Here is a 23,735-nt window from a genome sequence, read left to right as displayed (position 1 = left end):
GGCCTCTTCTGTTCTCCGAGGGTATTGCATGACATGGGTGCACTTAAATATATGCAGGCAATACACATATGCACATAAAATAAAAATAATAAATATGGTTCATCGGTTAAGAGCACTAACTGCTCTTACAGAGGACCTGGGTTCGATTCCCAGCACCCACATGGCGGCTATGAACTGTTCCAGGGAAATCCAAAGCCCTCTTCTGACCTCCATGGCACTGCACAACATGGGTGCACTCACATACGTGCAGGCAAAACACCCAAACACATTTAAAAAAAAAAAAAAGATAAGGAGTATAAACTGTAGGTGTATTTTAGTTAGTACTTCATTCAAATATTATTGAATTATAAAAGTGACCAAACTTGATGAGAACCTGTCTCTTCATATTGATCATATTGAGGAAGTACTTATTGAGTTGCTTGGGTTTTGGTGGGTGAGAAAGGGGGGCTAGTGTTGATTGACCCAGGGGGCCTCAAACTCCCTAATTTCCTAATATACCAATGGTTCTTCTACCCCAGCTCTGTTTTCTGAGCTTTAAAACTAGTTTTTCCAGTGCTGGAGAGATGGCTTAGCAGTTAAGAGCATGTAGAAGACCTGGGTTTGAATCCCAGCACCCACATGGCAGCTAGCAACTGCCCATACTTCCAGTTCCAAGGGATCCAACAGTTTCTTCTGTCTGCTGCAGGCAGGCATTGCATGACAGGGGTGCACTTACTTACATGCAGGCAATACATTAATACACGTAAAATAAAAATAGTAAATAAAATACTTAAAAAAACTCTGTGAACTAGAGAAATGATTCAGTGGTTAAGCATACTTGCTTCTCTTACAGAAAGCCCAGGTTTGGTTCCCTGCACCCATTTGGTAGCTCACAACCATCTCTAACTCCAGTTTCAAGGGATCTGACACCTTCTGCCCTCTGTGGGCATTATACATGCAGGCAGAACATTCATACACATAGCAAATAAAATGGGCTGATTGCCAGGCGGTTAAGAGCACTGAATGCTCTTGCAGAGGACCAGAGTTCAATTCCCAGCACCCACATGGTTGCTAATAACCATCTCTAACTCCAGTTCCAGTGCTGCCTTCTGACCTTTACAGGCATTGCATAACATGTGTAGGCAAAACACTTCATACAAATAAAATTGAGATAAATACATAAAAATAAATAAAGCCAGGCATGGTAGTGCACACCTTTAATCCCAGCACTTGGGAGGCAGAGGCAGGTGGATCTCTGTGAGTTCAAGGCTAGCCTGGTCTACATAGTGAGTTCCAGGACAGCTGGGACTACAGGGAGACCCTGTCTCAATAAAACCAAAAAAAGAACAAAGTAAGTCGGGCGTGGTGGCGCACGCCTGTAGTCCCAGCACTTGGGAGGCAGAGGCAGGTGGATCTCTGTGAGTTTAAGGCCAGCCTGTTCTACATAGTTCCAGGACAGCTGGGGCTACGGGAGACCCTGCTTCAAAAAGACAAAAAAATAAATAGGTAAAATTAAATAAATAAAATATAAACATATATATAAAAACACTTGTGTCCTAGTTTGCTGTCCGTTGCTGTAATAAAACATTCTAACTAAAAGTAGCTTGGGGAGGAAAGGGTTTATTTGGCTAACAGGTCTCAATCATAGTTTGTCTTTGAGGGAAGCCAGGACAGGAACTCAAGGCAGAAACCTGGAGACAGGAACTGAAGCATGGAGTGTGGAAGACTGCTGCTGCTTACTGACTTGCTCTTCTGGCTTGTTCTTGGCATGCTTTCTTTCCTTTTTTTTTTTTTTTTTTTTTTTTTTTTTTTTTGGTCTTTTTGAGACAGGTGTTGGGATTAAAGGTGTGCACTACCAGGCACGGCTGGCGTGCTTTCTTATATAACCCAGGACTACCTGCCCATAGGTGGCACCACCCATAATGGGATGGGCCTTCCCATATCACTCAATAATCAAGAAAATACCTCACAGACATGGCCACAGGCCAATCTCAACAGAGTTGAAGTTCTCTCTTTCCAAGTGTGTGAAGTTGACAGCTGAAGCCTTCCAGCACAACTTGGAAGTATATTATAGACTAACTGTCTCATTAGTTTGGGTGACATAAAGTTGTGTTGTAGTGTCCTCTGGAAGTCTTCACTTGCCTTAAAAATAATTTTTTGTATATATAGAGTGTCTACTGCTGTACTCAGTTTGATTATAAACTTTGAATGATGCTATGTCTTATTACAGATACCTATAAAAATTTCTTCTTAATGACTTGTGGATGTTTGGAGGATATTTCTAGAAAATGCATAATGGTAAAGAAACTCAGCTTTCTGGAATCCCAATACTTGAAGCTTACAACCATCATCCCAAGAGGGACTAAGTATTTGTTAGGAGTGCATATCCTTTATGCAGAAGAACTGTAACCAGGAGCAAATAAACACATGCCTCAAAAAATGAATATACTATATTTAAAGTTTTTCTTGTCCTTTAGGGAGTAACTGGCTTCTTAGTCTATGTGAGTTAGATTATATCTAACCGAACATCTGATAGTATATGGTAAATGGTGCCACACATTTCTCCATATTTAAAGGAAAATTCCAGGAGTAGATTGTTGTGTCTTGGTAAATCTCCAACTTTTAAGGTTAAACAGACATACCAGCAGACAATTTCTTACACAGTTTTTAGGAACTGAAGATCACAGCTCTGAAATTTTCCAAGTAATGTTCTTTTTTTTTTTTTTTGGTCTTTTTGAGACAGGGTCTCCTTGTAGCCCCAGCTGTCGGGGAACTCATTATTTAGACCAGGCTGGCCTCAAACTCACAGAGATCCACCTGCCTCTGCCTCCCGAGTGCTGGGATTAAAGGCATGCGCCACCACGCCCAGCAGTAATATTCTTTTTAAAGAAGAATTGGAGCTGTGTATGGTGGTATATGCCTTTAATCCCAGCACTCAGGAGGCAGAGGCAGGCAGATCTCTATGAGTTCAAGGCCAGCCTGTTCTATGTAGTGAGCTCCAGGCTAGCTGGGGTTACAGAGAGACCCTGTCTCAAAAATACACACACAAAAGAAAACTTGGAGCCAGGCATAGTGGGAGGCAGAGACAGGTAGATCTCTGTGAGCTCAAGGCCATCCTGGTCTACATATCAAGCTAGCTGAGGCTACAAGGAGACCCTGTCTCAAAAAGATCAGAAATGTCAAAATGATGGTCAAGTATTGGGGGTGGGGGATTCTTGGTAGATAAAGCATTTGTTGTGCCAAGTGTGAAGGCCTGAGTTCAGATACGCAGAAAGCTGGGTAGGCATGGCAGCTGGCCTACAAGCCCACCATTGGGGAAGCATAGAAACAAATCTCCAGAGCAAGTTGGCTAGCCAGACTAGCCATAACTGATACTGTAATGTTTTGATCTTTTAGTTAAAAATTTATTTTCTTTTATCTGTATGAGTGTTTTGTCTACGTATATTTAAGTGCACTGGTGTAGGGCAGTATCCACAGAAGGCAGAAGAGGTGGTGGATCCCCTGGAACATGAGTTGCAGATGCTTGTTAGCTGCCATGTGGGTGCTGGAACCAAACCTAAGTCCTCTATAAGAGCAGCCAGTGCTCTTAACCCCCCAGCCATCTCCAGCCCCTCATTTTGTTTCGTTTTATTTTTGTGTATGAGTGTTTTGCCTGCGTGTATGTAAGTGTACCTGTGTCATGCAGTGCCCACAGAGGACAGAAGAGGGCATCAGATCCCCTGGAACTGGATTTTTGGATGGCTATTAGCCATCATATGAGTGCTGGGAACCAAACCCAGGTCCTTTGCTTGAGCAGCCAGTGCTCTTAACTGTTGAGTCATCTCTCCAGTCTCTTGGTTTTTTTTTTGTTTTTTGTTTTTTTTTTGTTTTTTGAGACAGAGTTCCTTGTAGTCCCTGCTGGCCTGCAGCTCGCTATGAAGACCAGACTGGACTTGATCTCACAGAGATCTGTGTGCCTCTTCCTCTTGAGTACTGGGACTAAAGGTGCATGACCACATCCAGCTCTGAGTTTGATTTTTTTTATATTACTTTAATGAGTCAGTACTGATGGGTCAAAGTTTTTGAGTGTTAGATAAGCCAAATTCTAGGCACTAGTCTAATTGTCAGAAACCAAGTGTTACTTATTATGTGTCATTTCCTTTTTGGGGAAATTCATTTGCTCCTTCTTAACTAGCTATGTTAAACATTCCAAGAAGATGGGCATGGCAGCTCATGCCTGTAATCCCAGCACATGGAAGACTAAGGCAGAAGGATTGCCATGAGTTAAGGCTAACCGGGATACATAGTTTCAGACCAGCCTGAACCACTAAATAAGATCTGTTTCATAAACAAATAGCTGAATGTGGTGGTGCATGCCTGTCACCCCTGCATTTCCGAGGTTAAGATAGGAGGATTAGCAGTTTAAGATACCCTCTGCTACATAATGAGTTTGAGGCCAGCCTGGGTACATTAGACCCTGTCTCAGCAAACAAAACAGGTACTGGAGGGATGACTTAGCAGTTAGCAGCTCTTGCTGGTCTTTCAGAGGTCCAGAGTTGGTTCCTAGCCTCTAATACACACTTAAAAATAAATCTTTTTTTTTTTTTTTTTTAAAAAAGGAAAATAGGCTGGGTGTGGTGGCGCACATCTTTGGTCCCAGCACTCAGGAGGCAGAGGCAGGTGGATCTCTTGAGTTCGATGCCAGCCTAGTCTACATAGCGAGTTCTAGGCTAGCTGGGGCTGCAGGGAGACCCTATCTCAAAAAGAAAAAATAAAAACAGGCTGGGCGTGGTGGCACATGTCTTTAATCCCAGCACTCAAGAGGCAGAAGCAGTTGAATCTCCTGAGTTCAAGGCTAGCCTGGTCTACATAGTGAGTTCCAGGCAAGCTGGGGCTATAGGGAGACACTGTCTCAAAAAGACCAAAAAAAAAAAGGAAAACATTTCCATACTTTTTTATACCCTAATGTTGAATTTGAAATATATCAGCTTGGGGGCTGGAGAGATGGCTCAGCGGTTAAGAACACTGACTGCTCTTGCAGAGGACCCGGGTTCAATTCCCAGCACCACATGGCAACTGCGAACCATCCTTAACTCCAGTTCCAGGGGAATCCAAAACGCTCTTCTGACCTCCGCAGCATTGCATGACATGGGTGCACTCACATGCATGCAGGCAAAGACATATACACAAATATACATAAAATAAAAATAAAATATTTTTTAAAATATGTCAGCTTAAGCACTTTTTGGGGTACTTTATCTTCATTTTAAGAGCAAGAAAATTCTGGAACATTTCTCAAGTCAATGTTACTCTCTTTTCCAGAGGCATTATCTTTGGTCTAGTTATTAAGAATTATTGAGAGAGTAACATGACTTCCTTTTTAGGGATGGGAGGACCTAGGAAAGGCAAGAATAGTAGTAATTTATTTGTTTTGAGGTGGGATAGGTCTTTTTTTGCACAGGGTTATGGGTAGTTTATTTTTTCAGTAGAATAGTAGTTGGTAAAAAAAATAAGTTTGTTCATGGTAAGATACTTTCTTTGAAAATATGCTTGCCTTACTATCATTTGGTTTTGTATATGCAGATAAACATGATACTGGCAAACCTGTACAAGAAGGCTGGTCAGGAGCGCCCCTCAGTCACCAGCTATAAGGAGGTCCTGCGGCAATGCCCATTGGCCCTTGATGCTATTCTAGGTATAGAACACTTTCTTCCTGTTTCTTGGAGTGTTTGCTAAGATAGTAGTTCTCAGTTATGGGTATGCATTAGACTAGGTGGTACCTAGAATTCACAGTAATCTTGGCTGTGCTTTGTTGTTTTGATTTGATTATGGGTAAGTGTACATGGGTGGGCCTGGAGTTATAGGTAGTTGTTGATTCTGGAAACCAAACTTGGGTCTTGTCTAAGAGCAGTACACACACTTAACTACAGTATACATTATTAACTACTGAACCATCTCTCTAGTCCCTAGTAAAGGTTTAGAAAAAAATTCCCTGCATTATCATTTATTCAAAATGTAGAAATATTTTGGGTTGCAGTATAGCTCAGTGATAGAACACAAGCTTAGCATGCTTGAGGCTCTGGTTTCAGTTACTGGCACGAAAGAAAGGGAGGGAGAAAATTTTTCTGTCATATTGAAGGAGGGAGAGAGGAAAAGAGGGAGGGTCATAAGCAACCTGCTTAGACTAGGGAGAGGTAACTGCAGCTTATTTCTTGCACTATGAGAAGGGACACTGTCTCACCTTTCTCTTGTTTTCTGTTGGGTTAGGTTTGTTATCCCTTTCTGTCAAGGGTGCAGAGGTGGCATCAATGACAATGAATGTGATCCAGACTGTGCCCAACCTGGACTGGCTCTCTGTGTGGATCAAAGCATATGCTTTTGTACACTCTGGTGACAACTCAAGAGCAATCAATACCATCTGGTGAGAGCCACAATGTTAATTCGGTGATTGTTTGGGGTAGAGGGTGAGATTTGAGATAAGATCTTTTTAAAAATATTTTTATTATTTTTATTTTATGTGTATGCATGTATTGCCTGTATGTAGATAAGTGCACCTGTGTTGTGCGATGCCTGCAGAGAGACTGTCAGATCCCCTGGAACTGGAGTTATGGACATTTGTAAGCTGCCGTGTGGGTGCTGGGATTTGAACCCGGGTCTTCTGCAAGAAGTCAGTGTTCTTAACCGCTGAGCCATCTCTCCAGCCCCTGGGCTGTTAGTTTTTTTTTTTAATTTTTATTTTATGTGTATATCGCCTGCTTGTAGGTAAGTGCACCGGTGTCATGCAGTGCCCGCGGAGGTTGGAAGAGGCTGATCCCCTGGGACTGGAGTTATGGACAGTTATTAGCTGCCATGTGGGTGCTTGGATTCGAACCTGGGTCTTCTGCAAGAACAACCAGTGTTCTTAACCGCCAAGCCATCTCTCCAGCCCCAAGCTGTTAGTTTTTTAATGGACTAAATGATTGCAAATGTGATGAACTGTTGGAACCTGTAAAAATGTATGGCTATACTGAGTTCTACTTTGTACATGTAAATAAAGGTGGTCATCCTTAAAGGGCAGACTGCTGTTGTATGTCATATTCACACCTGAAAAAAAATCTCTTTGGTTTTGTCAGAAGTGTTGTTTACTTAGCACCTGATAATAGGATGCCTCCTTGCAACTAGAGTTTTCAAAACCATGTGTTGTTGGGCTCTTAAAAACCATAACTGGCCGGGCATGGTGGCGCACGCCTTTAGTCCCAGCACTTGGGAGGCAGAGGCAGGTGGATCTCTGTGAGTTCAAGGCCAGCCTGGTCTACATAGTGAGTTCCAGGACAGCTGGGGCTACAGGGAGACCCTGTCTCAAAAAGACCCAAAAAAAAAAAAAAAAAAAAAAAAAACCATAACTGACTGGGCGTGGTGGCGCATGCCTTTAATCCCAGCACTTGGGAGGCAGAGGCAGGCGGATCTTTGTGACTTCGAGGCTAGCCTGGTCTACGTAGTGAGTTCCAGGACAGCTGTGGGGCTACAAGGAGACCCTGTCTCAAAAAGACAAAACAAAACAAAAAAAAACACCCATACCTGACTAAAGAAAAAGACCAAACAAACAAACAAGAAAACAACCCATAACCAGTTGAGCTTGGTGGCACACACCTTTTATCCTAGCACTCTAAAGGCAGTGGAAGGTAAATCTCAGTGAATTGAAGGCCAGCCTGGTCTACATAGTGAGTTCCAAGCCAGTTAGCACTGCAGAGTGAGACCCTGCCTAAAAGAAACATAACCAGAAAATTCTTTCTAAATAGTTATATCTGCTTTAGTCTACATATTTAAAGAGCATACGCTCAGGTAAGAAAATTCAGTCTTCATAGTTAATTTTGTTTGTTTGTTTGTTTGTTTATTTATTTATTTATTATGTATATGAGTGTATTGCCTGCATGTAGGTAGGGGCACCTGGGTTGTGCAGTGCCCATGGAGGTCAAAAGAGGGAGTTGAATTCCCTGGAATTAGAGTTTTGGACAGTTGATAGCTGCCATGTCTATGCTGGAAATCGAACCTGGGTCTTCTGCAAAAGCAACCAGTGTTCCCAACCACTGAGCCAACTCTCCAACCCATCTGAAGTTAATTAAAACAAAATTGGGGGGCGGGGGCTTTTGGAGACATGATCTCCCTGCAGCCCCAGCTGGCCTGGAACTCATTATGTAGACCAGACTGGCCTTGAACCCACAGAGATTTGCCTACTTCTGCCTCCCAAATGCTGGGATTAAAGGTGTGTACCACCATGTCTGGCCCCCTTAAAAAATTTTTTTTTAAATTGGAGCTGGTGAGGTTGCTTAGTGTTAAGAGCACTGACTGCTCTTGCAGAGGACCTAGGTTCAATTCTGAGCACCCACATGGCACCTAACAACTGTCTGTAACTCCAGTTCCAGGGGATCCGACACCCTTTTCTGACCACAGGCATTGTACAGCATGGGTGCACTTACATATGTGCAAGGCCATACACTTATACACATAAAATAAAAATAATGTGTGGTGGTGCATGCCTTTAATCCCAGCCCTTGGAAGGCAGAGGCTGGTGGATCTCTTGTGAGATTGAGGCCAGCCTGGTCTACATAGTGAATTCCAGGTGGGCTGGAACTAGGGAGACCCTGTCAAGAAATAAAATAATAAAATGTTTAAAAATTTTTTATATTTTTTTTGTGTGTAGGTGTAGATGTAAGTTTATTATTGTTGTTGTTGTTATTATAGCTGGGAGTGGTCAAACCCGTGTATAAATCCCTGGACTTGGGAGGATGAGACCAGGAGGATCATAAGTTCAAGGCCAGCCTGGTTACACAGCAAGACCTTGTCTCAAAAAAAAAAAACCAAAAAAAACTTAAAGTACAACAACAAAAAACTGTTTTTTTGTGGGGGGACATATATTTTTATTTTAGTTTTTTATTTTATGTGTATGAGTGTATTGCCTGCATGTATGTGAGTGCACCTGTGTTGTGCAGTGCCGCGGAGATCAGAAGAGGGCTTTGGATTCCCCTGGAACTGGAGTTAAGGATGGTTCGTAGCTGCCATGTGGGTGTTGGGAATCGAACCCCGGTCCTCTACAAGAGCAGTCAGTGCTCTTAACCACTGAGCCATTTCTACAGCCTGGGGGGAAATTTTTTATACATACAGAAAAACATATCTATACGCTCATCCAGATTTAAGGATTTAAAACAAATGTAAAATAAATTGTAAGGTTAAAAATATTTGACATCTTTTTTAAGTTCACTAGAGAAAAAGTCCTTATTGCGGGATAACGTGGACCTGCTTGGAAGCTTGGCAGATCTGTACTTCAGAGCTGGAGATAATAAAAACTCCGTCCTCAAGTTTGAACAGGCACAGATGTTGGATCCTTATCTGATAAAAGGTGAGTCCTCCTCAGGTCAGTAGACATGTGGCCATACAGGGGCAGTTAAGAGAAGACAGGTAGAAATTGGGGCATTAACTCCTGGTACTGTTTTCTTCTTTTGGAGTTTTCTTTTGTTGTTTTGTTTTTTTGATACAGCATCTCATGGAGCCCAGGCTACCCTTGAGCTTGCTGTGTAAACTGGCTTTGAATGTTTGCCTCTACCTCCACCTCTGCTGCCATGGTGCCCAGCTCTGATACTGTTTTTCAAGGAAGATTTTGTAAGACTTACTTAAGTAATCTCTTTTTTTTCTTTTTTCCCTGTCTTGACACGTCTCTAACACTTAGGTAATTCCATTTTGAGTGGTGATTTTGCTTGGATTCAAGTGTTATCTCCTTACAGACCATTACTTAACTTTTTTTCTTTTGAGGGACATAATGGCACCTTCTTACAAATTATATGTTTATGATGTGGCTGACTGATGGCATATGCAGAATCATAACATCCTTTTAAGGACTTTAGTTTTACCCTGTCCTTCGTACATTTTGAAGGAGTAGGGGAGCAGGTACTAAAAAAGAAGTAAGGTGGTTAAGGCATTATGGCAAACAAGCCAGGCGTGGTGGCACACACCTTTAGTCCCAGCACTTGGGAGGCAGACTCAGGAACTCTGAGTTCTAGGCCAGGTGGGGCTACAGGGAGACCCTGTTTCAAAAAGACCAAAAAAAAAAAAAACCCAAAAAAACACAAAAGCATTGTGACAAACAACAGAAAAACCAGCAGCTTGCAGTTGAAGGAATAAGGCACAGTTAATTCCAGGGGCTGGCTGTTGGGTGCCCAGTGATGAGTAGAGACTGCCCAGGAACACTGGGAAATAAGATTAGATGAAGAGGCTGATATTACCAGTAAACACCCAAAGAAAGCCATCAGAAAAATGTGCCTTGGGATAATAAGCAGTCTTCAAAATCCTTAAGAGAATGACTAAGCTGAATGTAGTAGGAAACAACTGTAATTCCAACACTCGGGAGACTGAGGCAGATAGACCATGAGTTCAAGGCCAGCTTGAGTTACATAGTAAGACCCTGTCTCAGACAAACTAAGATGACTTAGTATGAAGGTGATCTCCTAAGTTTTCAAATGAGGGAACAGATCTAGAAAGATGAATTTGTACAAGATCTCCCACCTGCCTAGTGTTTGTTCATCTTCTCCAAGCTGTCCATGTCCACGGTTATAGGCAGGCATGGTGGTGCACTTGGGAGGTAGAGGTAGGAGGATCGAGAGTTCAAGGTTACATGCAATTCTTGTCTCAAGCCCACCTCCCACACCAAAGAAAGAAAATACAATGTTTAGAAATAATTAGAAATAGTCTAGTGTCAATTTGTAGCTTGGAATTGAAAGTTTATGCTAAGGTCAGGAGGAGAATGGCTGTAATCTTGCCTTGAGAGGAATGGGAATCTGAAGGGATGGTGAGGAGTGTGGTAGCAAGAAGTGGTGCTAGCCAGCATGGGACCCTTTTTTATAATGTGAGGGAAGAGGGTTTGGGAATGTGAAGAGGTAGTGTTCCCTAATGAACTACATTCTAGAATGCAAGCTTTTTTTTTTTTGAATAGGCCAACTTTTTCTGAAATTGGGCTTTTTCAGCATGGTAAATAAGCATGTACTAACTGCTGAGAGGTTTTGGGAGACAGCACTTTCTGATTCATTTTTTAAGCCTTTTCTGGTAATGAGTTATGATAGCTGTTTACCACTCTACAATTTAGAGACAAACAGTTCTTGAAAAGGACAGACTTTCAAGTTGTGAGGGTAGGACCTGCTGTTTCTTTGCCCTTTTTTTTTTTAATGTGTATGTGAAGGCCAGAAAAGGGCATCAAATCCCCTCAAACTGGAATTACAGGTGGTTATGAGCCTTCCACTGTGGATACTGGGAACCAAATGCAGGTCCTCTGCAAAAGCAGCTGCTCTTAACCACGAGCCACCTCTCCAGCCCACCTTCCTCTTTTTTTTTGGATGGGATTGCTGTTCATTCATTCATTCATTCATTCATTCATTCAGATACAGGGTCTTTATCAGACTTTTAGCTAAGATTACATGTACAGACAGGGTCTTATGTAGCCCAATCTGGGCTTAGACTTGCTATATAGCTGAGGTTGACCTTGAACTTCTGGTTTTCCTGTTTCCAATTCCAAATGCTAGGAGTACAAGCTTGTATACCCTCCCCCTACTGGTGTTTATGTGGTGGTAGGGATTGAACCTAGGGCTTCATGCATGCTAGGCAGGCATTTCTACCAACTGAGCTACATCTCCAGACATTTATTTATTTATTTTAATTAATTAATTTTATGTGTATAAGTGCCTGCACGTATATAAGTACATCACATTTGTGCAGTGCTTACAGAGGCTAGAAGAGGGTGTCAGATCCCCTGGAATAGGAGTTATGGACAGTTGTTAGCTGCTCTGTAGTTCCTGGGAATCAAACCTGGGTCCTCTGCAAGAGCTGCCAGTTTTCTTATCCTTGGAGCCATCTCTCCAGCTCCTATTTATCTATTTTTATTTTTTGGTCTGTATGAGACCAGGGTCTCCCTGTAGCCCCAGCTGGCCTGGAACTCACTATGTAGATCAGCCTGGCCTTGATCTCAGAGATATGCCTGCCTCTGCCTCCTAAGTACTGAGAATTAAAGGTGTGTGCATGCCTGGTTCTATTTATTTTGATTTATTTTAATTAAATTTTCATATGTGTATACACAGGTGGGTCAGAGGATAATTTTCAGAAGAGGGTTTTCTCCATGTCTGGGAGATTAAGCTTAGGTTCATTAGGCTGGTGGCAAGTACCTTTACTCACAGAGCCATCTCACTGGCCCTCATTTTTGGAGGACCTCTACTGCTTTGGTCAAAGAGCCTCTTCTTACCTTTCTTTTAGGAATGGATGTATATGGCTACCTCCTGGCACGAGAAGGGCGGCTGGAGGACGTGGAGAACCTTGGCTGTCGCCTTTTCAACATTTCTGATCAGCATGCAGAGCCCTGGGTTGTCTCTGGGTATGCTTGTTCATTCTTTCTCTCCAGTGTTCAGTATTTTTGTTTGTTTTGCTTTTTGAGATAGGGGCTCTCCCTGTAGTCCTACCTGGCCTGGAATTCGCTATATAGACCAGGCTGGCCTTAATCTCACAGAGATCTGTCTGCCCATGCCTCTCCAGTGCTGGGATCAAAGGTGTGCCCCAGCATGCCCAGCTAGTGCGTTTTGTTTTGTTTTTAAGAAATTATGGGGGTCTGGAGAGATGGCTCAGTGGTTAAGAGCACTGATTGCTCTTGCAGAAGACTTGGGTCCGATTCCCAGCGCCCACATGGCAGCTTCGAACCGTCCTTAACTCTAGTTCCAGGGGAATCCAAAGCCCTCCGCAGCATTGCATGACACAGGTACACTCACATATCCAGGCAATACACTCATACACATAAAATTTTAAAATGAAAAAAAAAAAAAGAAATTATGGTTTCTCTTTAAGAGAATATAAGTTGAAAGCATAAGGTTTGAGAGGTAACAGACCTGATCAAATTAGTGCATGCCCATGATTTTGGGTTTACATTCACCTGAGGCTGTTTTCTCATTTGGAGAATGGGCTGATGATCCCTACTTCTAGGGGTAAGCGCTGAGATAATGCATTGTGTTTAGGACTGGGCTGTGCAAATTATTTTTCTGGGAATGCCTTCTCTCTTACCTAAGCTTTGTGACCAAAGCTACTCTTAAATTTTGAGATAATTTACCACTGTCTGATCTGCCTTCCAACTGTGTAATCAGCTCATTTAAATTTAGTTAGCCTTGGGTGGTTAAGAGCACTAACTGCTCTTGCAGAGGACCCAGGTTCAATTCCCAGCACCCTTATGGCGGCTATGAACTGTCCTTAACTCCAGTTCCAGGGGAATCCGAAGCCCTCTTCTGACTTCCTCAGCATTGCACCACACTGGTGCACTCACATACATGCAGTCAATAACACTCGAACACATAAAATAAACTATTAAAAAAAATGTAGCTAGCCTTTAGAAAAGCAGTGTAAACAATCTTACTAGACTTGGGCTTTTCTCGTAATCAACTTCTATAAGCTAAGCTAAACAAGTAGCTTAAAAAAAATTATTTGTGTGTGTGTGTGCTTGCATGAGTTTGTGTGCAACATGTACATGCATGATCCCACAGAGGCCAGAAGGGGCCATTGGATCCTCTAGAACTTGAGTTGTAAATGGTTATGAGCTGCTATGTGGGTGCTGGGAACTGAACCCAAGGTCTTCTGCAAGAGCAGTAATTGCTGCTCTTAATTGCTGAGCCATCTCTCCACCCCTAAACACATAGTTTTAATCATAAACTATGTTTCCTTTTTTCTCCTTCATGACCTACCTTATCCCTGATCCAAAATCCTGTGTGTCTGTGTGTCTGTTTTGTGAAAATATCATTGCTGATGGCAATGACCTTAGAAGCAACAAATTATCCACAGAATAGGTTCCAAAAAAACCATGTGGGCTTCAGTTGTTATCTGTTTGTGGTTTTGAATACTGTTCTGGGTCAGAAAAGAAAATCTCTTCCCGGATAAGACAAAGTTCCTCATTCCTTTTCCATATCATGCTAGCTGTACTGTTGAAATAAATCAATAAATAAATAAATAAATAAATAAATAAATAAATAAATAAATAAATAAGATCTTGATGGAGCCAAGAGAAATCAGATGGAACAGTTCTGAAAGCAAATTGAGTTCATGCTTTGCTTAACAACTACAGGAATTTAGTCTTTCTTGAATCAGGCATCTCTAAATTGTGACATTTGCCACACTGGCCCTCATTCACCCTAAGCCCTCACCACCAGCCCTGCACAAACAGAAAATAAAATCGATACTAATGACCTGGCTTATAAATAAATTTCTCCAAATGTCTCTCAGATTGAAGTTTATATTCCAAATTATCAGGATCTTTCTCTTGCATGACATATCTTTTTTCTTTTTAAAATTTTCTTTTCCTTCTTTTTTTTTGAGACAGGGTGTCATGTAATCCAGGCTGGCTTTGAATTTACTGTGTAGCTGAGGCTGGCCTTGAACTTTTTAGTCCCACCCTACTTCCCCAAAGCTGGATTATAGGTGTTCTTGACCATGCCTGATAAGATTTCCCCCCTTTAGGATTTAAAAGTTAATGTATATATTTATTATTGTTATGTTTGTTTTGCTTTTTCATGCATGGTTTATAACAGGCATTATGCATTGTGTTGTCTGTGATTTGTGGATAAAGCTTTTTTAAAAAATTGTTTTACAAAGCTGGGTGTGGTCTCACACGCCTTTAGTCCCAGCATTCAGGAGGCAGAGACAGACGGATCTCTGTGAATTCAAGGCCAGCCTGGTCTGCATAGTAAGTTCCAGGACAGCTGGGGCTGCAGGGAGACCCTGTCTCAAAAAAAGACCAAAAAAACCCATTTGTTTTACATTTTGTGTGTGTGTGTGTCTTATCAGTGTCACATCTACCACAGTATATGGAGGTCAGAGGATAACTAGTGGGAGTCTGTTCTCTCTTTCCACCATGTAGTCCTAGGAATTGAACTCACTAAGTTTGGTGGCAAGTGCCTTTACCCTCTGAGCCATCTCACTGGCCCTTTTTTTAAAGACAATCTCTCTATGAAGCCTGGGCAAGTCTTCAATTCTCTATCCCCCTGCCTTCCGCCTCTCAAGTGCTAGGATTATAGGAATTTGCCACCTAGCTGGCCTTAAGGCTTCTTTATAGGCTTCTCTCAGATAACTTCTGGTATTTCTTTTTTCTTTAGGTGCCATAGTTTCTATAGCAAACGCTACTCTCGGGCCCTGTACTTAGGAGCCAAGGCCATTCAGCTGAACAGTAATAGTGTTCAAGCTTTATTGCTTAAAGGAGCAGCACTCAGGAATATGGGCAGAGTCCAAGAAGCAATAATTCATTTTCGGGAGGCTATAAGGCTTGCACCTTGCCGCTTAGACTGTTATGAAGGTAAGATAGCAATTACCAGTATAGGCATGAGAGCTATATTCAGGTGGAAGGTTTTGTTAGGCTAGCACTTCTAAGCCCTGTTGTAGATTCAAATTATCTGTGGGGGCTTTAAAGACCAGACTGTAAGGTCACTTCAGCATAGATTGCTTGGTTAATGTATGTAATTGATTATGAGGGGTTGGTTTGTCTGGTTTTTTAAAAATAATTTTATTTTTTGTTTATGAGTGTATTGCCTACATGTAAGTGCACCCATGTTGTGAAATGCCCACAAAGGTCAGAAGAAGGCACTGGATCCCCTGGAATTGGAGTTAAGGACGGTTGTTAGCCACCATGTGGGTGCTGGGAATTGAACCCAGGTCCTCTGCAAGAGCAGCCAGTGCTCTTAACCACTGAGCCATCAGTCCAGCCCCTGGTTTGTCTGTTTTTTGTTTGTTTTAAAATGGGGTTTCCCTCTAGCCCAGACTATAGCCCAGTAGAGCTGTGCCTCCAAGTTCAGCAATGTTTGGTGACTCAGTCACAGATACCAAAATAGCTTTTTTTTTTTGGTCTTTTCGAGACAGGGTCTCCCTATAGTCCTAGCTAGCCTGGAATTCACTATATAGACCAGGCTAGCCTTGAATTCATAGTGATCTGCCTGGGATTAAAGGCATGTGCCACCACACCAGGCTGTTATTTATTAACTTTTTTTGGTGGGGATGGGGTGGGGATTGCAACAGGCCCTAGTTGTTCTTGAACATATATTCTCAAGAATGACTTTGAACTCCTATTCCTCCTGCCTCCACCTTCCAAGTGCTGAGATTGTATTTGTACCACTACCACACTAGCCTTTGGACATTGACTTTCTTTTTTTTTGGTCTTTTTGAGACAGGGTCTCCCTGTAGTCACAGCTGGCTTGGATTTGCTATGGAGAACAGGCTGGCCTTGAACTCAGAGAAATCCACCTGCCTCTGCCTCCCAAATGCTGGTACTAAAGGCATGCTCGGCTTGGACATTCACTTTCTGTTAGGCCAAAGATGACAGAACCCAGCTGGAAAATGATGGCTTAAGAGGCAGTGAACCCATGGGCTTTGTTGGAGACATCACTGCTTTAGTGCCAGGGTTAACTATTATTGTTGCCATTCTTCAACTCTCAGGTGGGCTGCAGTTTCCTTAGCATGCCTCCTTCACCATCTTGTGGGTGCAGTTGTGGAAACATCTGTCAAGTACTCTGGGGAAGAACACATCTTAGCTTTTCCATCTGCATATTCTGCAGGCCAGTTTCACCAGCACAGTTCTCCCCCAGCCTCCCTTTTAATTGAAACTTTGAAGGCTTGCAGGTGGAGCACTGTCATGTCATGCTTTTGAGCTTCTTTACGTGTTTTTCTCCTCAGGTCTCATCGAATGTTACTTAGCCTCTAATAGTATTCGAGAAGCGATGGTAATGGCCAACAATGTTTACAAAACTCTAGGTGCAAATGCACAGACTCTTACCTTATTAGCCACCGTTTGTTTGGAAGACCCAGTGACGCAGGAGAAAGCCAAAACTTTGTTAGATAAAGCCCTGACCCAAAGGCCGGACTATGTTAAGGCTGTGGTGAAAAAAGCAGAACTACTCAGTAAGTGCATTGGATCTCTGCCCTGTTTTTGTTATAGTTTGTGATGCCTCATATTTGGTGGGTGCTCTGGTCCCAGCCGCTTACAAATGAGCAAGCAGGTCTGAGCCTGTGAGAAGTGATTTATATATAGCACAACCAGATGTGGCTTAGACCTGCTTAAATCAGCTCAAACTAGCTAAATAGGTTCATAGCTGTTCAGTTCATCTTTATCTGGTTGTTTTGAACTAATTTAAGCTGAATATAGCTAACTGATATTTTGTTTTTTTTAATTTTATTATTTTTTAAAAATTTCATTGTTTTTATGTGTATGCGTGTATTGCCTGCATGTAGGTAAGTGCACCCGTTTAGTGCAATGCCCGTGGAGGTCAGAAAAGGCTGTCAGATCCCCTGGGACTGGAGTTATGGACAGTTGTTAGCTGCCATGTGGGTGCTGGGATTCGAACCTGGGTCTTCTGCAAGAACAGCCAGTGTTCTTAACCGCTGAGCCATCTCTCCAGCCCCCAGCTAACTTTTTTAAACTGTTGTGGGCTATCTGGATTCTTTCTTAACCTTCTTTTTAAAAGCCTTGTTCTTTTTACTCATGATTTATATTATAAAGAGGTCTGTTTTGGCTTATGGTTCTAGCCCAGGTCAAGGAGCCACATGTGGTGATGGCCTTCTGGCTGGCATCCTCAGTCTCAAGGCAGCACAGGGCATCACATGGCTTAGGGACACTATTTGTTCTAATTTATGATAAACTGGATTTGGGATAGTTCAGGACATAAAATTTAATTTGACTTTTTGAGTTAAGGTTTAAGAATATATTTTAAAAATCAGGTGACCAACTAGATGGCTCAGCAGGCAAGGGCAAGCCTGACAACCTGAGTTGAGTCCCGAGGACCTACATGGTAGAAGGAGAAAACCAACCCTCACAAACTATCTTCTGACCTTGACACACACCACATAAATATAATAAAAATTTTAAAAACCAATCAGAATTCAGTCTCCTGATTTCCTAGTGAAATACAAATTTGCACACACTTGCTCCTTTGCCTTACACTGCCATGCTCTCGAGGATATCTGCAAAGAAGTTGTCATCTTGTGGTAATTGTGGTTTGTGTGTACTAGTTGAGCTGAGAATATAGTTTTAGAATGTTGTTGATCAGTGAGGATTGTCTTTCTCAACAGGCAGGGAACAGAAGTATGAAGATGGAATTGCTTTGCTGAGGAATGCTCTGGCCAATCAGAGTGACTGTGTCCTGCATCGGATTCTAGGAGATTTTCTGGTAGCTGTGAATGAGTACCAGGAAGCAATGGACCAGTATAGCATAGCACTAAGGTAGGCACTCAGCCTCCCTTGGGGAAGGTAAAGAGGGTAGAGGAGGCAGGGACTGGTGTGATGGAAGCTCTGAAAATGTATGCTGTACCCATAGTTGGAGGCAGAATAATAATTCATAACTTCTGACATAATTTCCCAAAGTGTACTAACAGCATTAAAGAACTGTTTCACTCATAATCAGCCCACATAAGTACAACATCCAAGTTCCTATGTACAGATCTTCCTGTCCTTGCCCCCACATACATTTTATAGGGTTATACCTAGTATATATTTTATATTCTGCATATTATATATATATGCAGAATATAAAATATATATGTATTCTGTTAGTATTGTTTTCCTGTGTTTCTATCCAGTGAAGTAATTAAGAATTTAAATTCTGAAGTGACTACAACTTCCACTCCTGTCATCCTGGTCAGAAAACTAACAAATTTCCTTGCCTGTGCCTACCTTATAGGGTAGGTATTAAGTGATTGAATTAGGGGTGGGGGGATGGCTCATCTGGTAATCGTATGTGCTCCATCAGCTTAGAGACCTAGGAATCCATCTAAAGGTGGAAGGAGAGGACCAATTCCACAAAATTCTCTTCTGACTTCCACATGCCTGTCATGGCATGCGCGTGCGCGCGCACACACACACACACACACACACACACTCCTCATCGGTAGACACTGCACAGTAATTTTTTTTTTTCTTTTGGTTTTTTTGAGACATAGTCTCCCTATAGCCCCAACTGGCCAGGAACTCGCTATGTAGACCAGCTGGCCTTGAACTCACAGAGATCCTCCTGTCTCTTCCTCCCCAGTGCTGGGACTAAAGGTGTGTACCACCATGCCCAGCTAGTAATAAGTTTTTCTAATTTTAAAAATAAATAAAATGGGGGGCTGGAGAATTGGCTCAGTGGTTAAGAGCACTTGTTACTGTTACAGAGGACCTGAGTTTGGGTACCAGCACCCACATTGGGTGACTCACAGACTCACACCTGTAACTCCAGCTCCAAGGGGTCCAGCATCTTCTCTTGTTGGACCTGCTTCTCAGGCAGCCCCACCCCTACCCGTGCATAGATATAGACACAAACAGACAGACACAGATACACTATTGAGTTTGTACTCAACAGTAAAAAATAAATATGAAAATAAAATAAATGAATGACTGAATGAGCATTAAGAGTATTCTTTGTAAAGCTCTTAGTACTGTGCCTGATGTGTAGTAAATACTAAATAACGGTATTTGTACTGCATAGTACAGATGTGATCTCTTTCAGGGTTGTTGGTGTGTATGTAGGATATGGCAAGGGGCTATCCTAATTGAGTCTCACACACATCCATTCATTTGTCTAGTAGTTAGCTGAGCAGCATCTTGGGGACACAGTACTTCTGAGTACAAGATGAGCCAGAGCATGAGAGCCCTGTGTAGGTGAGAGAGCCACATGGAAGGTTTGGGTGAAGAGAAGATATTACAAATTAATCTGCATCTGTGTAAATAGGAACAGGATCCCAGAAAAGGCTTTAACTACTTTTTGAAAGCCCAGAAGCAAGAGGTACTGGAGTTTCATTAGAGGTATTTGCTAGGGCCAAGATGCCTACTGACTGCCTGGGTGATAGTCATAAGGAGGATAGGTTGTTTAGGGGCTGGGGATGTCAATCAGTGGTAGAGTGCTTGCCTAGCATACACAAGGCTCTAGCTTCAATCTTCAGGTTTTTTTTTAACGTTGCTTAGGAGCCAGATAAGTTAGTGTTTTGGGGGGCGCTGAGCTTTGGAGGGCTGGCACATGTAACAACTCACTGCTACTAAATGGAAGTGCCTTGAGTCCTGGCTCCAACTTAGAAACTTAAAAATCTGTTCCACATGTAGCATGATGGTATTATTTAACTGAAATGCTGGTATGTGTAATTATAATAAGAACACAGAACAGTTTTACACATAGAACAGTAACTTTGGTGGGGAGTTAAACTTCATGACACAAACATTTTTTTTTTTAAGACAAGGTCTCAGTTTATAGCCCTGGCTGGTTACTATGTAGACCAGGCTGGCTTTGAACTCATAGAAATCTGCCTGCCTCTGCCTCCCAAGTGTTGGGGTTATAGGAATGTGTCACCAAACCCCACAAACATTTTTGTCTTTGTTTTTATTTTTTAATATTTTATTATTTTTATTTTATGCATGAGTGTATTGCCAGCATGTGTGTAAGTGCACCCAGGTCATGCAATGCCTAAGGAGATCAGAAGAGGGCATCAGATTTTCCCTGCAACTGGAGTTATGGACAGTTGTTAGTCACCATGTGGGTGCTGGGAATTCAATCCCGATACTCTGCAAGAACAGCCAGTGCTATTACTGCTGAGCCATCTCTCCAGCCCCTGCTTTTCCATTTGTGTCATCTGGTAGCCCCCTCTAACAGAATAGGAGGAGGATAGTTTGAAAAGTTTAAGAACTCCATGGAGAAAAACTCAAGAATTCTATAGCCAGGCGCGGTGGCGCATGCCTTTAATCCCAGCACTTGGGAGGCAGAGGCAGGTGGATCTCTGTGAGTTCCAGGACAGCCTGGTCTACATTGTGAGTTCCAGGACAGCTGGGGCTACAGGGAGACCCTGTCTCAAAAAGACGAAAAAAAAAAAACACAACAACAACAAAAAACTAAAGATTAGGAAAAGATCCCCCTTTGAAAAAATTTTTTTAGAACCTTTGATGGACTTCCTGGATCTAACCTTGGAGGCTGGAATTGTTTGGAGGTCTCTCTGACTCTAATGTTTGCACTGCTGGGCCATCTAGGTGACAGACCAGTCTGCAAGAAGCAAGACAGAGATTCAGGCCTCTCCTTTGTTTTGTGTCCCTCAGTTTGGACCCCAATGACCAGAAGTCTCTAGAGGGGATGCAGAAGATGGAGAAGGAGGAGAGTCCCACGGATGCTACACAGGAGGAGGATGTGGACGACATGGAAGGGAGTGGGGAAGAAGGGGATCTGGAGGGCAGCGACAGTGAGGCAGCCCAGTGGGCTGACCAAGAGCAGTGGTTTGGCATGCAGTGAGGGCACTGCTGCTAGTCCTCATGATTCCTGAACTGACAAAGATGCTTTCAGAGGATGGTGACTTTGGTGTGCTCACAGAAGGGCTCCCTGCCTCTCCTTGAGTTGTAGTCAGGACTTTACTTTAGTGCTGAGCCTGGCCAGCCTTGTGTCTGTCCTCCCTACTCTGTTGGAGAGGTCCAGGAGTATTCCAAGCTGCAGACTCAGGGGCTGTTGGAGAGGGCAGTTCTGATGTACCAAACAGAAAACGTGTTCTTCTTCACATGGATGGATTTGCAGGAATGACCCACTCTCCCAAGAATGCAACACAGGTGCCCCGGCACAGGTTTCCAGTTCCCAGAAGTTATGGTCCTGGACCTACCACATTCACCTAGTAGTGATGGGTTTCCTACAGTGCAGTCATGCTGTGTGGCGTTTTTCCCATTCACTGAGGTGGCAGCTGGCCTCAGCCCGAGCAGATTTGAAAAGCAAGTGATGGGAGAATGACTGTGCATGGGGCCACTTCAACTAATAAAATGCTTTTTCCAGTGAGGTGTGGGGTGTCAGAGTGGAAGGCCTTTTATAGACTCTTACTTTTGGTCTCTTAATCAGAAACATTGGTACAGCCCCAGAATCATTTGCCACAAATAGACTTCCTTTCTTCCCTAATGTTGGAAGCCAGAACCCTGAACAGTTCATCTGTTTGAGTTAGTAAATTGCCAGAGTTCAGGTGAGGCCAGCCTGGCTCTTCACTGAGGCTGGTGATCAGGCTTTGGCTTCAACATCTGTCCTGGGGCAGCCTGGAGTGCTAGTTGGCTCAGCTACTGGGGAGACCAGTCACACCCAATGTATACAGCCATCCTTTGTGCAAGTGTGATGCCTTTCAAGATCCAGACAAAGGTGCTAGAAAAGTCAGTGTGGACAGGAAGGTTTATTCTAAGTGAATACCTGAAGAACTCTGCATCATTGCACACTAAAGTGGTCAGGGCCTATGATCCCAGCAATGGAGGGGCAGGATGACCAAGAGTTCCAGGCTCACTGGGCTACACAGCAACATCCTGTCTCAGAAGATTTTAACAGTGGGGCTGGAGACATGGCTCAGCTCTGTTCATGTGGGTGCTCTGTTCCCAGCACCCACATGGCTAACAGTTGTAACTCCAGTTCCAGAGCATCTGATGTACTTTTCCTACCTCCATGGGCATTGCACACGTGTTGTGCATTTACATGTAGGCAAAACACTAATATGCATAAATTTTTTTAAAAGCTAAACAAGTTGGAGGCTGGAGAGATAGCTCAGCGGTTAAGAATACTGTTCTTGCAGAAGACCCGGGTTTGAATCCCAGCACCCACCTGGCAGCTAACAACTGTCTGTAATTTCAGTTCCAGGGGATCTAACAGTCTCTTCTGTCCTTCACAGGCATTGCATGACACAGGTGCACTTACCTACATGCAAGCAATATACGCATACACATAAAAATAATATGTTGGCCAGGTGTGGTGGTGCACACCTTTAATCCCAGCAGAGGTAGGCGGATCTCTGTGAATTCCAGGACAGCTGGGGCTACAGGGAGACCCTGTCTCAAAAAGACCCCCCAAAAAAGTAATGTGTGTGTGTGTGTGTGTGTGTGTGTAAGTAAAAAGATAAACAAGTAAAATGGATCAAATGACATTCCCGTGCCTTTCAGGGTGTGAGCCTGTGCAGCACCACTTGCCCTGCACCATTTCTGGGGTGGCCCACAGGCAGCTTGTGAGCATACGCCCCAGAGGAGGCACTGACAGCCTCACCAGACCCCCACTCCTCAGTCAGTGCTGAGGCAGAAGGCAAAACTCCTCTGTGGTCCCTGACCTGAGCCCAGCCCTCCCTCTCATTCCTGTCAGTCCAGGTTCCCATAGTGTCAGGAGGGATCCTAGCTCCCCAACCTCTGCATCTTCCTGTACCTCCCCTCTGTGGTGGTATGTCACTTCATTCTGCTGGAAACCTCTGGGTCAGTGAAGTCTGCCCCTCCATCCCAGCAACATCCAGCTGGACCTGTCAGATCCAGTCTCAGGCTGAGGTGGGAAGGGGTGCAATAGCCGCATGGTTGGAGTGTCTCAGGTGCAAAGAGACACTCAGGCCATATCAAAGGATATGGCTTTGCCACCATAAAACAGGGCACCCTCTGGCTGCCCACTTGAGATACTTGGAGACAAAGCAACCTGGGTAGGGATGACCCTTAAATACCCATGGTCCCCAGAGGGACCTTGTGACATCTGAGTTTCATAGTTGGGGTAGGGCATTTGAGCTGAGGTCTATTCCCACTTTCAGGGACCTGACTGGGTCTGTAAGCCTGGCTCCTAACTGGAGGGTGTGTACTTAGAGATACAGCTTGTTTCCTCAGCTGCCTGCTAGGCTGAGGATATAGTGAGCCAGAGGCACTGCTGGCCTGACACTCTGACACCCATCAGGGAGATAATAGCCACCAGACCTCCCACGGTAGCTGGTGGGGTCTGTAGCCCCACCATTCCCGTGGGCCTCATTTCCCACTG

General features: G+C 43.3%; 1 protein-coding gene across 3 annotated transcripts in view; it reads left to right on the top strand.

Annotated features, from left to right (window-relative positions):
- Window positions 1-21,761, top strand: part of Anapc7 (anaphase promoting complex subunit 7) — a 29,317-nt gene extending 7,556 nt beyond the window's left edge. For 2 of the 3 annotated variants that reach the window (XM_008839390.2, XM_008839391.3), the window contains 8 exons: window positions 5,542-5,653; window positions 6,226-6,379; window positions 9,192-9,334; window positions 12,229-12,346; window positions 15,099-15,295; window positions 16,666-16,890; window positions 18,058-18,208; window positions 21,044-21,761. In XM_008839390.2, the coding sequence (XP_008837612.1) occupies window positions 5,542-5,653; window positions 6,226-6,379; window positions 9,192-9,334; window positions 12,229-12,346; window positions 15,099-15,295; window positions 16,666-16,890; window positions 18,058-18,208; window positions 21,044-21,233 (1,290 nt within the window). In that variant the 3' untranslated portion in view covers window positions 21,234-21,761. Of the gene's footprint in view, window positions 1-5,541; window positions 5,654-6,225; window positions 6,380-9,191; window positions 9,335-12,228; window positions 12,347-15,098; window positions 15,296-16,665; window positions 16,891-18,057; window positions 18,209-20,977 lie in introns of all 3 variants that reach the window. The other variant, XM_029566602.1, reaches the window with a different exon arrangement.
- The last annotated feature ends 1,974 nt before the right edge of the window (window positions 21,762-23,735 follow it).

The sequence above is a fragment of the Nannospalax galili genome, unplaced genomic scaffold, assembly GCF_000622305.1.
Source record: "Nannospalax galili isolate Female #2095 unplaced genomic scaffold, S.galili_v1.0 scaffold218, whole genome shotgun sequence".
In the NCBI taxonomy this organism is placed as follows: Eukaryota; Metazoa; Chordata; class Mammalia; order Rodentia; family Spalacidae; genus Nannospalax; species Nannospalax galili.
The sequence above is the reverse complement of the archived record's forward strand: the minus strand, read 5'-3'. Positions and strand labels throughout refer to the sequence as shown.